The sequence below is a fragment of the Eleutherodactylus coqui genome, chromosome 8, assembly GCF_035609145.1.
Source record: "Eleutherodactylus coqui strain aEleCoq1 chromosome 8, aEleCoq1.hap1, whole genome shotgun sequence".
Taxonomy (NCBI): Eukaryota; Metazoa; Chordata; class Amphibia; order Anura; family Eleutherodactylidae; genus Eleutherodactylus; species Eleutherodactylus coqui.
This window is the reverse complement of record NC_089844.1, coordinates 12744861-12760946: the sequence shown is the minus strand read 5'-3', so window position 1 is coordinate 12760946 and position 16086 is coordinate 12744861. Positions and strand designations below refer to the sequence as shown.

At 45.5% G+C, this 16086-nt stretch overlaps 1 protein-coding gene across 1 annotated transcript in view; it reads right to left on the bottom strand.

Annotated features, from left to right (window-relative positions):
• Positions 1–16086, bottom strand: part of ARHGAP15 (Rho GTPase activating protein 15) — a 730617-nt gene that overhangs the window by 689109 nt on the left and 25422 nt on the right. Inside the window, exon 3 of the mRNA XM_066575178.1 lies at positions 4125–4274. Within this exon, the coding sequence (XP_066431275.1) occupies positions 4125–4214 (90 nt within the window). The 5' untranslated portion in view covers positions 4215–4274. The remainder of the gene's footprint in view (positions 1–4124; positions 4275–16086) is intronic.

The following is a 16086-nucleotide window of genomic DNA, read 5'->3' as shown; positions in this document are numbered from 1 at the left end:
AAACCGGAGTGACAGCCCATCAATCCCTTATCTATGCTAGGATGGCATATGGGCACATCATCATGGAAGCAAAGACCAGCAAGAATAAGTAAAGAACTGCGAGGACTACCGGAGTGGTGGTGCTGGGGCAGTGGGTTGGACCCGATGAACCTTGACGTCCCTTCCAACTCTACGATTCTATGATTTTTGCATGTGAGCATTGGTTCTTCGGTTATCTTTTGCTGATTAGTTCCTTTTGGCAAAATTTTTAATGATCTTTCAAAACCCTTTCAAATGGTTGTTGTCCAGTTGTAAACCATTGATGGCCTATTCTCAGGATAGGTCAATAATAGTAGATCGGCAGTAGTCAGTCACCTGGGATCCCCAAGGACCTGCTGTTCATTGGGCCAGCACAATTGTGAATGCAGCTGATTTCTGCAAGAATAGACAGCTATGTTCCTGCTGCAATGGCCAAGCTTGGTATTGCAGGCCAAGTTCTCAATCGCTTCCATGAGAACTTTGCCTGTAATATCAAATCTTACCACTACAGAAATCATCTCAGTGCACGAGTGCAGCCGCCCGAGGAACAGCTGATGAGCAGGGTCCTGCTCAATGGAGCTCCACAGGTCTACTGTTAATGACCTACTCTGAGGATGGGCAATCAATGGTTTACAACTGGACAACCCCTTTAACGATGGTTCTCTAGTTCTAGGTTCATTTTGTATTTGATAATACAATAATTTAACAAAGTAGGAAAAAAAAAAAAAGAAAATGGGTTATAAACATGTCTAAATATGCTTTATGGAGATGAACCCCGCTTAGCGATATATCTCCTCCATGCCGCAATGCAGAAAATGGCTCTTATAAATAATTATGACGGCAATGCTAATACTCATTTAGAATTACTATATGACATTTATGCCATACTGTTGAAGGCCATAAACTGTCCTAGTCCTGTTCTCTGTAATCGCTGTGACAGCTCTGCCAACACCAGGGGGTTCTCCTAAAAACCGGAGCAGCCGCCCATCAATCCTTGATCTATGCTAGGAATCAGCATGGTATCCTATTAATGCTTGTTGCTGCAAACCACCTCCGACTATTTGTATAGAAAAAAATACATAGCGTATTTGCCAAAAATAATTAAACAGTGTATGCATTACATCTGCCATCCGATACAGCAATAACATGTCAAGTTTCCTTCCTAATAGAACATTCAGCTCTTCCAATGCAACTGGCAGAACTCCATCGCAAGTCCCTTCTCCCATAATGTCACAGGTATCATGGGTACACGCGCAACCTTTTTGCCCGACTCCTTAGTTGCAAATAACTTTTTTTTTTTACAGCTCGAACTCATTTGCCGCTAATTGTCCTGACTATTTTGCCAAAAAAAACTGAACTTATATAACAAGGTAATGTCAACAATGAAAAACTGCATGATAAAATCCTATCCAAAAGTGAAAAATGCTAATTTTGTCTCATTTAGCAGCTGGATACAGAAATGCTCATTAGTTTTAAGAGGGTTAATCTTTTTAACTTTTGCATATTGATATGCCAATTATGCCTAATTGTACAAGAGGCATCCGTCAAGGTAATAGTGCAGAAACACATGAAAGTTATTAAGTATATCCCAACATGTAATAAAGTAGGTGTTAATTGGTAGCCGAGTTCTGCAGGCTATTGAGGTGGATAATTCATTGCGAAATGGATCACTTGTAATTTCTCGACATAATTCCTTTTGCAGTCTCACGCTGTGATGTTTTCATGCTTGTCAAAAAAACAACTGCAGCCGGGTGCCTTTTGTTAAACACAGGCAATAAAATATGTTTGGCTTCATTAAATATACTTAACTTTTAAACTTTTTTTTTCCAAGGTATTCGTCCTGGTCAACTAATGCTGTCAGAGAGAGATCTGCCGCCAATGAGACGGGCATTAACCACGGCGGGCTGGAAGTTTGTGACACCAATTACAAAATTAACTTTCAGTATTAGTCTATGACACTCGGCAGACGTTGACATTGAGATTTCGGTCAACTTTTTGGTAAATTTTGGGAAATTGTATTGTCGTGTTTAATGTACTCCACATCAGGGTTCATTTATTTTTGAATCTTTCAAAAACTGAGCATCTTGTGTTTCTGCCGTCTACTAAACAACCTAATCCAGATTTTTCCATCTCAGTGTGTGGTACCACCATAACTCCTGGGTAGCACGCCCACTGCCTTGGGGTTATATTTGATTCAGATCTTTCCTTCACTCCCTACACTCAATCACTTGCTCGCTCATGTCACCAGCACCTCCGACGTCTCCTGAATCCACCCTTTTCTTACTATGAAAGCAGCAAAAAAAACTCTTATTATTGCCCTGATACATTTTTGTAACTCACTACTCCTCCTGCTGCAATGCCTCCACCCTGTCTTAGTCACTACTCTGATGACTCTACCATGTGCCATTTACTGCATCAATGCTTCCACCACGTGCAAGTCACTGCACCGATGCCTCCACCCTGTCTTAGTCACTACTCTGATGACTCTACCCTTTGCCAGTCACCACACTGATGCATCTACCCTGTGCCAGTTACTACACTGATGCCTCCACCCTGTGCCAGTCACTGCACCGATGCCTCCACCCTGTGCCAGTCACTACACTGATGCCTCTACCCTATGCCAGTCACCACACTGAAGCCTCTACCCTGTGCCAGTCGCTCCATCGATGCCTCCACCCTGTGCCAGTCACTGCACTGATTCTTCTACCCTGTGCCAGTCACTACACTGATGCCTCCACCCTGTGCCAGTCACTGCATTAATGCCTCCACCCTGTACTGGTCACTGCCATTGCTGCCTATCCACTATAGAATACAATTTCTACTCATCACTTTTATCCAAAAATCTCTCCACAGAGCTGCACCGCCTTATACCTTCTCCCTCATCTCTGTCAACCATCAGACCTGTGTTCTCCATTCTACTAATATTTTTAGACTAGGTTCCTTCATAATCAGGACCTCCCACTCCAGACTTCTCCCAAGCTGCACTAGCTTTCTGGAATGAGCTACCCTGGACAATTAGCTTATCACCAATATCTACAGCTTTAACTGAGCCCTAAAAACACATCTCTTCAATGAAACCAATCACATTCCCTGATCTAACTCTTCTCCGTTTACTTATTTTCTATATACACCTGATACCTTTATCCCACTGTATCTGCTTACATCCCATACACCCTAATACATTTCATATCTGTACATACAAACAAAGCGGCTGGTGAGCGACTCAAGCAGCTTTATGTATGCTACCATATTTATTGTAAACTCTTGTGAGTAGGACCCTCACCTCTGAGCACATGGAGCTGGGGGAGGTTTTCGTGGTATAATCCATGCCAGTTACCATACACCACAATCCTAGCTATTGTTAAATTGCCTCCACCTAGTAATTATCAGCAGTGCAGGAAGAAAGTGTGAACTCTTTAATAACCTGTACATGCCCTTTAGCAGCAATCACCTCCAGCGAATGTTTCCTGTAGCTGCAATTAAGATTTGCACAACATGGAGGAGGGATGCTGGACCATTCCGCCCTGCAAATGTGTTTACGTTCATCAATATTTCTGGGATGCCCAAGGGTTTACTTACTTTTTCTTGCAACTGTACTATAACTAGTTATTAGCTGATACAATAGTTGTCCTGACAGCTAAGTTCTGTTCTTGGTCCTCCAAAACATCTCACATATCTACTCTTCTTGTACATTCCTGGTTGGATTACGCCTTCTTCAAAAGCTCATCCCTTCCTGAATATCTGCGGTTAGACCGGCCCACAAGATAGCCAGATCATCTGGTGAATATAAACTGTTCTAATGGAATTCTGGTACTACAGGAGGCCTTGTGGCCCCCAGAGACATTGAAAAAAGTTTGCTTACAGTGTAATTAAAGGAAGACCTCATCATGTTCAGTACAGCTGTAGGTGAGTCCTTAGAGTAATTTCCTCCTTGGGCCCAAGATTGTGATGATGCAAGAAGTGAATGTTGGCGTCTGTTACTGTACAGACAGGTCCAAAAGTCAACCATTTCTCCCATCCGGCTTAGTCAATGCACCTTTTAAGGTTTGTAATTTTTTCACAAGCTGTAATATCGGAATCTATGATAACATTATTTGCTTTCTTACCGGCTTTGTCGCTTCTGCAGGATCAAGGAGGACCATAGATTTGCTCTGGCTCAGTCGATCGTGTTGTAAATTTGTACTTTTGGTTCTCATCTGTACAGCACCTGCATTTCGTAGAGTCGATGGCTTCTCTTGAGGGGATTGAGGAGGTGCCTTGGGATAAAACACAATAGAAGTAATGAGAGACATCAAACAATCCATCTCTCTTGTACCAATATTTGCAATAAGCATTTGGGTTATTACAAGGAGTCAACACAATGGATGACTGCTAGTGGTGGTGATTGTTTGGTGGGAGGGCAAAAAGGAAAAATGGCCTGTGATTTTATCAAAATCGAGACAGAACTATTCTTTCCACCTAAGGGGTCAGCATGGTCATGTCACAGAATGGTTCCAAGAAGCTGACAGCAGTTGTGTCTTAGGGTAGCCATATACATAGCATGTAGTTCAGCAGTACCCGCTGAGCATCTAATATATGGTGGCCAATGTTGGGGGAAGATAAGAATAAGGCAATTGGATTTCAATTGGCCATTCCTTTTTTTCTCGAAAGATAAGACACTGCCAGAGTTGTCTTTGTCCCAACTCTACTTTTAGAACACATGCCCAGCATGCATATGTATGGCGGTTTCAGATGAAATAGCTGCCAGCCAACAGCTATTTAAAATGTATGGGCAACCCAAGGCTCTATTGGCATTTGCAATGGATAATTTGGACAAAAGCCTCTATTACAAAATCATGGAAGAAATGGTGGCTTGATGGAAGCCACAGGATAGAAGATAACTATATGATCGGTGGTGGTCTGACACTGGGACCCCCACCGATTCCGAGAATGGTGGTGCAGTTGGTCGCAGATTGAATAGTACAAAGGTCACACAAGCACGCTGCTGCTCCATTCACTTTAATGACAGTGCTAAAGATTGCTGAAGCACTTGCATAAAATAAAAGAGAAGAAAACATGAATAAATGGTAAAATTGTGTTTTTCACCCTGCTCCCCCATCCAAAAGAGGAATAAAAGTTACACAAAAGTGGTACCTAAGTGGTACCTTACTTACTTGGCTCAATTTACAACAATATTTTTGCTCCATAGTCATAGCGCATCTGAAACATTTTACGCCCCTTACCCAGCCCCCTTTTCTAAACCCCCTTCAAAACTGTCTAGTGAGGCATAAAAGTGTCTAAAACACATACAGTAACTCTGGTGCATATTAGGTTTAAAGGGGTTGTCCCGCGCCGAAACGTTTTTTTTTTTTCAACCCCCCCCCCCCCCCCCCCCCCGTTCGGCGCGAGACAACCCCGATGCAGGGGTTAAAAAAGAACACCGCACAGCGCTTACCTGAATCCCCGTGCTCCGGTGACTTCTTACTTACCGGTTGAAGATGGCCGCCGGGATGTTCTTCCTCGGTGGACCGCAGGGCTTCTGTGCGGTCCATTGCCGATTCCAGCCTCCTGATTGGCTTGAATCGGCACGTGACGGGGCGGAGCTACACGGAGCTACACGGAGCCCCATTGAGAAAAGAAGAAGACCCGGACTGCGCAAGCGCGTCTAATTTGGCCATTAGACGCCGAAAATTAGACGGCCTCCATGAAAACGAGGACGCTAGCAACGGAGCAGGTAAGTGAAAAACTTCTTATAACTTCTGTATGGCTCATAATTAATGCACAATGTACATTACAAAGTGCATTAATATGGCCATACAGAAGTGTATAGACCCACTTGCTGCCGCGGGACAACTCCTTTAACTTTGTTTTTCTACTCCAAAAATGGAACAGAGAAACAGAACTGTGACTGAAAGCCGTAATGTAGGGGTGAATGGGTAGCAACATAGTTGTCCATTTGCTGATGCACAGGAAACATGAGACTGCTCAGATGGGACACCCCTGTCCATATGTCCTGCAGTGGTGATGTTCCATCCCCCTTATATTTGTATATTACCCAGAGGAGCATGCATGGCCTTATAAGTCTCCTCACTCACCTTCTTGGTGCTCTCCTCAAGGAGTGATGTTACCAGCCCAACATATGTCCTGTGCAATGGCCACTAAGTCATCATAAAGTAGCTTCCTCATAACTGGCTCATTTGATAAGACTGCTCCTCAGTCAGTACAAACTGTAATTAGACACTAGGTTAGGGCTGCATGGTGAGTTTAGCCGCAACACAGGTCGTACGGACAAAGATTGCCGTGCAGCCCTGTGATCTCCTAATCTACTAGAAGTCAATGAGGGTCACGTTGCGGCTTGTAAGTTGGGATAGTAGATCAGTGCGGCCCGTCGAACAGCGGATCAGGACTTACACTAATCTACTATTGATTGCTTAGCTTGTGGACCGGCTATCAATAGTTTAAACCTAGATAACCCCTTTCAGAGTCAAGCTAACATTTGCTACATCTGTATATACAGGTTTGTTTATGTAGAAATGTAGCAGAGCTTTTGTACCAAGATTGACTTTTATAAGGTGACCAGATGTCCTGATCCTTTCAGGATGTGCGGTCACCATAAAGGTGATTACCAACCATGGTGCTGCATCTCCCCAGTTGGTAATCACTCACTGGCACTGCTGCAGTACTATTTCTAATAGTGTCCCCATATCCCCATATCGATACCTGTAGTAATTGTGACCCCCACAGTAGTCCCAGTAGTAATAGAGCTCCCCTGATACTTACCCCTTCCTTGTCTTCAGAGCGCTGCTGCTCCTTTACTCCGCGCTGCTTCAGAATGTACACACTGACGTTAGTGTGTGCAGCTGGGATTAGCCTTTTTCTGACCTCTCCTAATTGGTTCTGCTGGAGGAGAGGAAATAGAAGGAGAAGTCCAGGCGCAAACACTGACGTCAGTGTGTACATCCCACAGCAGTTGTACTAGGAAGACAAGAAGGAGGTAAGTATATCGGTCTATGGGGTGGCTCTATTACCACTGGGACTACAGTGGGGGATCACTGTTACTACTGGGGCCAAAATAGGGGACACTATTAGTAATGGTGTTGCCTATATCAGCCCCAGTAGTAATAGTTTTACCACTGAGGGCACTGTGGGGGTCACTATTACTACTCAGGGCACTGTGGGTGTCACTATTACTATTGATGCCACTGTGGTGGTCACTATTGCTACTGGGGCCAATATAAGGGGCACTATTAGTACTGGGGCTAATATAGGGGTCACTATTACTACTGGGGCTGATATAGGGGACATCATTACTACTGAGGCCACTGTGGGGTCACTATTACTACTAGGGCTAATATGGGGGGCAATATTACTACTGAGGCCTATACAAGCAACAGTATTACTAGTAAAGCCACTGTGGTGCTCACTGTTACTACTGAGGCTGATATAGGGAACACTATTACTGCCGAGGGTACTGTGTGGGTCACTATTACTACTGGGGCCATTGTGTAGGAAACTATTACTACTGAGGCCACTGTGGGGGTTACTATTACTACTGATGCCGATATAGGGTGTGACTATTACTACTCAGATCGATATATGAGAAACTATTACTTCTGGGGCCACTGTGATGGGTCACTATTTCTAGTGAGGCCGATATAGGGGGCACTATTACTACTGAGGCCACTGTGAGGTCACTATTGCTACTGGGGCTGATGTGGGGGACACTGTTACTACTGAGGCCAATTTAGGGGCCATTATTACTACTGAGGCCAATATGGGGCCGCTATCACTACTTGGGCCGATATAGGGGATGCTATTACAACTGAGGCCAATATAGCAGACACTATTACTCCTGAGGCTGATATAGGGGACACTATTACTACTGAGGCCACTGTGGGGGTTACTGTTACTACTAAGGCCGATATAGGGGTAACTATTACTAGTGAGGCCACTCTGCATGTGGCTGCGAACCTCAAGCTGACTTAGGGTATGTTTACACATGGTGCAAATGCTGCGGGAATGTCCACCGTGGAAATTTCCACTGTAAATTCTGTTGGATTTCGGCATCTTAAAACAGTCAAAATCTGTACCGTTGGTCCAGATTTTGACTGGAAATCAGCCATGTATCCGCAGCTGATTTAATTCTATGTGCTGCTCCCTCTAACCTCCTCTGAAGACTTCCCGCTGTCAGCGCTCCCCTGCTTCTGGTTCCCAGAGACCTGGTCAGGTGCGGCCACTACAGGCCACTGGGAACCAATAACCGGGGAGTCCTGACAGCGGGAAGCCTTCAGAGGAGGTGAGGGGGAGCACCACATAGAATTAAATCAGCTGCAGGCACGGCTGATATCCAGTCAAAATCTGCACCAACAGTAGGGATTTGACAGTTTCAAAAATCTCACTCTTCCATGCTGAAAAATGTAGCAAAGCTTATCACCCGGAAAAAACACCTGGGACATTCGAAAGCCCCGGTCTCCTTCAGGCTTGCTAACCCTCCTCGAAACGCATCAAGCATGGAAGCTCTATGCCTATGCACAAGCTGTGACAACTTCCTCAACCACTCCACTGCTTCAAATGACCGAATAACCGAAACCTGCTGATGCCCTTCTGGCTTGGGTGGGCGGGTGTCTTCCTAATCTTCTTTATATCCATCTTCACCCGACGATCCTTCTCTGATGTCTTCTCTTCCTTTCTTCTTCTTCTTTTCCCTTCACTCCTCCCCTTCCTCCCTTAACTCCGCCCTCTTTCCCAAAACGCTCGTTCTAGTCAAACTTACCCTTCCTAAGCCCCCAGTCCCTATGCAGCCGCATTATACATTCTGCTGCATGCCAGAGTGCAGTGTCTCCTTCTACTCCTCCCTGCAGGCTCGCTGCACCCCCTCACAGTGAGGAGGAGATTGAATAGAGGGGCGGTCCAGCATGCACGGAGTTGGTCCATTCATTTCAATACTGGAGCTATCTCTGGCAGTCCCATTGAAGATGAATGGAACGGAACCACGAATGTGTGACCGTCACTCTATTCAATCTCCTCCTCACTGGGGGTGGGGGTGGGGGGGTGCAGTGAGCCTGTAGTACTGAGAAGAGGGGGAATATGGGACCCCTGTGATCAACATTCTTATAATTACTGGGGGTCTTGGCGGTAAGACCCCCACAGATCAGACTTTTATCATGTATCCTGTGAAAAAAGTGATTAAAGTCAGTTTTAGTGCAACTCCTTTTAAGTATCAAATTATAATTAGTTAAATCTACACATATTGCATCTACAGGGTGCAGTGAAAGATCCTGCTGCATCGCTATATATCACACTGGCATCCTATGGTGAAATAACAATAGCGTATGTAAATAGGAAGTCATGGATGTGCTGCAAGATGGTCTGGAGCATGGGCTCCTGTAAGAGGGGGAGTAAAACCCAATTGTATAGATGAAGAGTACCGGGTGAGAATCAAAAATGCGCATACAGCGTTCCTCTAAGGCCAAATTCACACGGGCAAACGCAATATCAGGCCGTGAAACTCGGCCTAATATCACGCTTGGGAATGTGTGATTTCCCTGCGGATGCAAGGAGTTTTTGTGTCAAAACTCCTTACATCACTTCGGTAAGATTACGATCTTCCTGTGGTTTCAATGGGATGCATTGCATACCGTACACTGTTATTCCCGGACCCATTGAAAACAAAGTGCGAGGCGTTCTGATGGAAAGCCCAAAGACAGGACATGCCATGACTTGACCGCATTCAAAAGAATGGGGTTCATATTCGTGCAAGTTTCATGCGTCTCGCAATGCACAAATCTTGCAAAATTTTCTTGGCTGTGTGAAAGTGGCCAAAATCCTCTAGGACCACTGCTATGACTGAAGAAAAAAACAGAAGTTCTGATAGTGCCGCCTATGTGAAAGCGTTCGTGAAGTGGCTCCTTCTGCTATGATGGGGGCAGGCCATCTAGGATGTTGCCCACCGCCTGCAGGAGATTCAGGTACCGATCCGCGCTGACAGTCCCTGGAATGAACAAGGGTCCAACAAGGCGATTGCGCCAAATTCCAACCCACACATGCTGAGATTTGCATTGTCTTCTGATTGACTCGTGTTCTTACTAGTAATTGGCATCACATCTACACTAAATCGGTGCCTCACCATTCACTAGCATGATCCCCAATGATGGCGTCAGCTCTGGACTGCACTGGCAAACGGCTCCATGCATGCATCATTGCAGAAAGAGCCACTTGCAGTCTGCTTTCCTTCAGTCATAGCAGCCGTCTCGCAGGACATAAGCTACCTTACACGGGCGAGCCCGATATAAGGGCCGAGAAACTTTTTAACGTGCGATTCCCCCATGAATGCAAGGCGTTTTTAGGCCAAAATGCATCGCATCTGTGAACTTCAGAGCCTCTCGCAATTTTCTTGCACAATAGAAGATTGGAAGTGTTTCCCATTGATTTCAATGGAGAACCTTGCATCGCAGTCGCATGCACATCACACGGCATACGTGAGCCATGCACGGCATTAAAGCTCCCATTGAAATCAATGGGCGATGCGTTCCGAGGAAAGAGCTCTAAGGGTTAGAGCATGCCACCATTTCCCCCCCCACCACATCACTCATGTATATAACTTCATTCAAAAGAATGGGGTTCATATTCGTGCAAGATTTGTGCATCTCGCAACGCCGAAATCTTGGGCAATTTCCCCTGCCGTGTGAAAATGGCCTTAGCGAGTCACGGAAAGTGGATTTCTGCTTCTCACATGTTACTCCTTAACTCTGCAATTGGGTTTTACTCTTACAGGGACCACAACACAAAATCGAAATCCATGTTTCGTAGCCGCAGGGGCCGCGTTCCGTACTAGCGTGTAGCGCATCCATGCCGTCACATTCATGTACATTGTCCTATCAGTACTGTGACTGCATCCTGTATAGAAATGTAGCGGAGCTCGGTAGTGGTGTATCTTGATGCCACCGGAAGTGTGGGTGGCAACAAGATACAGCCAGTTTGACATGCCGTTCACTCCCTCCAGCACCCTATAGGCTGGTTAGGCAGGCTCTTCATGCCCCCAGGAACTGTTTGCCTGGTATGTGAGCTGCAGGTGGCCAGGCAGACACCCGCAAACCAGATAGCGTGGCAGGGGGAACGCTTCAGTCACTGCAGCGTCGCGGTGATGAGCAGCGAAGATGCACAGTCAGCAGTGGAGGACGGCACATTAATCTCCGACAGCAGCATCCGGGGAACAGTCAGTGCGGGAATGGGGAGGTGAGCGCCCAGGACTGATTGGAGCGAAAACTGACTGCAGCGTGTTCGCCAGTTGGAGAGCAGCCTCCAGGGGACACTCGGAGCGGGAGTTGGGAGCTGAGCGGCCAGCACTGCTTTCTGCCAAATATGGTTTGTCCGTAGGGGAAGCGGCAGTGGGAGCCGCGAGTGGCAGTGCAGGGGGAGTGCGACCCGGGGACACCAGCGGGGACGGCACTTACAGCGCTCCCGGTAGCTTCGGGCGCAGGGGCAGCAGGAGACCAGAGTGGAGGTACAGTGGGTGGGAAGCTGTCAGTGGAGGAGCGGTCCGGCAGGGTAAAGGCACCGTGCAGCAATTTGTGGCAGGGATCGAGGGTTAGGGTGAGGTGTAAGTGTAACAGTTAGCCTTATATTATAAAAGTAACCCTAACTGTTGCACTTACCCCTCACCCTAACCCTCCATCCGTGACAGAAATCACGGCACACTGCTTTCTGCCTCCAGAGCCGTGCTGGGTGTGCAGCCAATCGGGAGCTAGGGGTGTGAGAGCGGAGTTCCTCCTGTCAAACCCCTAGCTTCTGGTGGCATCAAGGTACACTAATACCGCAGAGCTCCATAATGTAACATAGATGAGTTTGTTAAAGGCCACATTCATTATTTCTTTACAAGGTTGCAAGTAAACCAGTACTGATGCCAACTGGTGCCAACTGGTGCAAAATGATGCAAACTAATGCAAACTGGTGCAGAAGGAGCTGAATGGTCACATTTGTCTCTGTCTTGCACCACTGCAGCTAAATGAGTAGAGAAGTCCTCTCTCCGTCCCTCTGTACAACCAGAGAACACATCTGATCTCCCGGTCACCTCTGCTGCTGGATGCATAGAAATAGATTGAATCATTTCCAGCACATGGTTAACGGCGCCGATGATGGCTGAGCAGCATTATACGGTTATATCAGCACTCTTCAGCAACGGCCTGTGGTTTAGGGTGCAGCTACTTTGTGTCTGCCTGCAGAGTTTCACTTACTGTCACAATACCTTTCCCACCACAAATACCTTTCTATCCGTCTCGCTGTACAAATTGTTTCGCTTTCGATCATTTAAAGGTTTCGTGTCTCATACTTCTCGCATCTCTCCTTAGTTATTGAAGCTAATTAGCGGCGCCTTAACACCAGGACTTTGTTCTCATCTGCGTTCAGAGGCTCCGTCGCTCATCTGGCATGAAATAACGGACAAAAAAGGTCACATTCGGTCAGTTCTGCTAGTCTCCCTTTCAAAAAATGATAACTTTTTTTTTTTTCAGGTGGCTACCTGAGGGCTCGTGGTTTTTGGTGGAACAAGTTTGCTTTTTCAGTGGTACCATTTAATGTACCATTTAATGTACCATATAAAGTATTGGAAGCAGGGGCGTAACTAAAGGCTCAGGGGCCCTGATGTAAAAGGTGAGCTGGGCCCCCCCCCTCTATCTGTATCTGTACCCGTACCCATACCTAAACCATGCTGCACAGAGGAATAACTTGAAGTTTCTGGGCCCCAATGCAAAACCTGTAACAGGGCCCCCAACTATAATGCTTTATTCATAGTACTGGGCTCCCTATATGGAGAAGAGAGGCCTTATGGGCCCCCCTAAGGCTCCTGGGCCCGGATGCAACCGCATCCCCTGCACCCTCTATAGGTACGCCCCTGATTGGAAGGCTTTTAAAGATTTCTAAGTGGGGTGAAGTGGGAAAAACCAACAATTGCGCCATTTGCGGAGGTTATTTTTACTGTGTTTTTTGTGTTGTCTTCATTCTGTGGGTCCGCAGAGAACAATGATACCAAAGTTATAAAGGTTTTTTTTTAGATAGCAATACTTCAAAGAAAAAAATCTTTTAAATAAATTGCTTTCTGTCTTAATTTTTGACCACCATAACTTTTTTTATTTTTCCGTCAATAGGGCTGTGTGAGGGCTTGTTTTTTTCGAGGAGACTAGTAGTTTGTATTTGTACAATTTTGGGGAACATACGGCTTTTTGATTGCTTTTTATTCAATTTTTTTCATATAGACGAAGTGCCCAAAAACTTCTAACTTTGCATTATTTTTTTCTGATGTAGTTTATCATGCTGTGATTGGTTCATCGAGCACTGGCTCTGATTGGCTGAACGCCGCGGCGCTCACCAATCAGAGGTGGGTTTTTCAAAATCCTGACCAGAAAGCTATGGTGCTGGGAAGCTTCAGGAGAAGTGCGCTGCAGCTGGAAAGTGCCTCCTCGGTGATGTATTTATTTTTTCTTTTTTTAGACAGCTAGGGCTTATTTTCGGGGTAGGATTTAAATTTCAAGCCACACCGTCCCTTCCCCCCCAAATTCTCGCACGTGGTTTTACAAAGTTGCGCGACTTTGTAGCGACACAAAATCGTAATATCACCGCAAGAAAATCGCAGCGATATTGCATCAGTGTTGTGTGCAATATTGCTGCAATTTTCTTGCGGCGATATCACGTCTCCACTGGGAAATAGGCCTTACAGATGCACCGATACCAATTTTTAGGAAAAGGTTATTTTTCAACTTTTAAGATTTTTATAATAATTCCTGCTGGGAAGGGCTAGGGCCATTGGTTATAGCGAAGTCAATCCTCAACGTCAATGGGTTCAGAGACATCCCGGACAATGTGGCATCACCTACCCTGTGGCAATACATTGGTACAGCTCCATGTCTCTACCTACATGACTGAGCATATGTATAGAAGTATCTGAACTTTCCCAAGATGTTGTCCGAGAAGAAGGATCCGGAAGGTTGAATTTCAATGTCCAATCCTCTTGTTCCCTGGGAGATAAGCTGGGACCAGAGCTGTGTGACTGCTGCTTACCTCCCCAAATACACGGCCGAACACAACGTTTATGTGTGTGGGGCAGCTGGGGGAAACAGTTCTTCTGACAACGTGCCATATACTAATTAGCCAAGAACTGTCCTATGGGCGGATTGCCAGAGGCTAATTAGTATGTGGTGCATCATAACCTTTCTGGTCAATATCTTCGCATGAGAGACACATTTGAACAAGATAAAGGTCCGGAACACTATCTTTTCTCGAGTGAGTGAAAAGACTTATAAGGCCATTCATGCTCCTCTGGGTTATATGCAAAAAAGGGAGATGGAACAATACCTCTGCAGCACTACCTATTGGAATGCAGCATTCCTGCAAGTCAATGCTAGACTCTTTATACAAGCCTTGCAAGCCACAATCCATTAAGATAAAGGTGTGACTGTTCTCAGCAAGAGAAACCAAGTAATCTTGTAGATATGAGTCCTTTTAATGGCCAACAAAAATACATGATGTTACAGCGAGCTTTTGAACCTCTCGGGTTCTTCCTCAGGCGTAATGGAACAATTCTTAAGACGTATTTATATTAAATCATATGTAATTGATCACATAGGAGGGCACAAGTATGGTGAATAGGGTATGTCATGCGTCAGTGAACATCTTAATTCTTTATTAGAGATGAGCGAACCTACTCGGCCACGCCCCTTTTTCGCCCGAGCGCCGCAATTTTCGAGTACTTCCGTACTCAGGCGAAAAGATTTGGGGGGCCCCGTGGATGAGTGGGGGGTTGCAGTGGGGAGTGGGGGGGATAAAGAGAGAGAGGGCTCCCCCTCTGTTCCCCGCTGCTACCCCCCGCTCCGCCACGCCTCCCCCCGCCCCCCCGCCCCCCGAATCTTTGCACCCGAGTACTGAAGTACTCGAAAATCGCGGTGCTCGATCGAGTAATTACTCGAAACGAGTAGGTTCGCTCATCTCTATTCTTTATACATTGGCTTGCACATTTGGAACCTAATGTATTTGGATATGGAGAATTCATTTCTGGTATTATTTTTGTAAAATATTGAGGTTTACCTACCGGGAAATGGAAATTAAAATTACACGATAATGTTCATATTAATCATGTTACGCTTGCCTTTTATTGACAGTATAGTGACATTTAGTATCAATTAATAACATGTATTTAATAATTAAGATGGAAGTAAAATAAAACCTACTTTAGTCGCTGCTAGTAATAAAACACCAGTAAATTACAAAAATTTGAACATTAGAACAAACAGGTGATAAAACAACGTGCATACGAATAATGACTGCAATAACTGCAAGCAAGTCTGTCCGCATTCTGTTTTAGTGCACAAAAGCAAAACTCCCGGCCGTCAGTGACATCGTTATCAGGTATTATTTAAGCTTGAAATACTTTTAGAAAGTATTTCTTTGTTTTCATAGAATGCATCATTTCCCGATTACGCAACTGTGTTTGTATAAAGCCCTCTCTCTTGGCCCAACCACACGCTGACTCAGCTGCCTCTGTAACCTATTAGACAGCTCTCTCACAACTCAAAGTGTAGTAAATATGGAGGAAGCTCCAGGGGGGCAACTTTCAGTGCATCAGGTTGGGTCAAACACTTGTTTGTTGTGAAAACTGGTTCAGTGATGTCTCTGCAAGCAGCTTCAAGACATCCGTATCCTCGGGTCCAAGATCATGCTTGCTCATATAGAGCAGCATAGTTGTCCACATTCACCCCCTTGACTGGCACGCTCAGAAATTTTCTGGGACAAGCTCCACTACCCATAGTGATATAGCCCGGAAGATTTCCGGGCTATGTTTCACTATGGGACCTGCAGAGCACAATTCCATAAGCTATGGCAGTATGCTCTGCCTTCACAGTCCCACACAGAACAGTGCAGGACTTTAAAAAAAGAACCAGGAAGATATTGTCAATCTGCCGGCAACTTCCCGCTTCTTTTTTTAAACTCCTGCACTGCTTTGTATACAGATTGCCATGAAGACCATCAGCTTGTCAGAATGTGGCAGGGAAAGCTGGTGCTTGGCTGTCAGAGGATAGCTAGACACCATCTCTTACAACA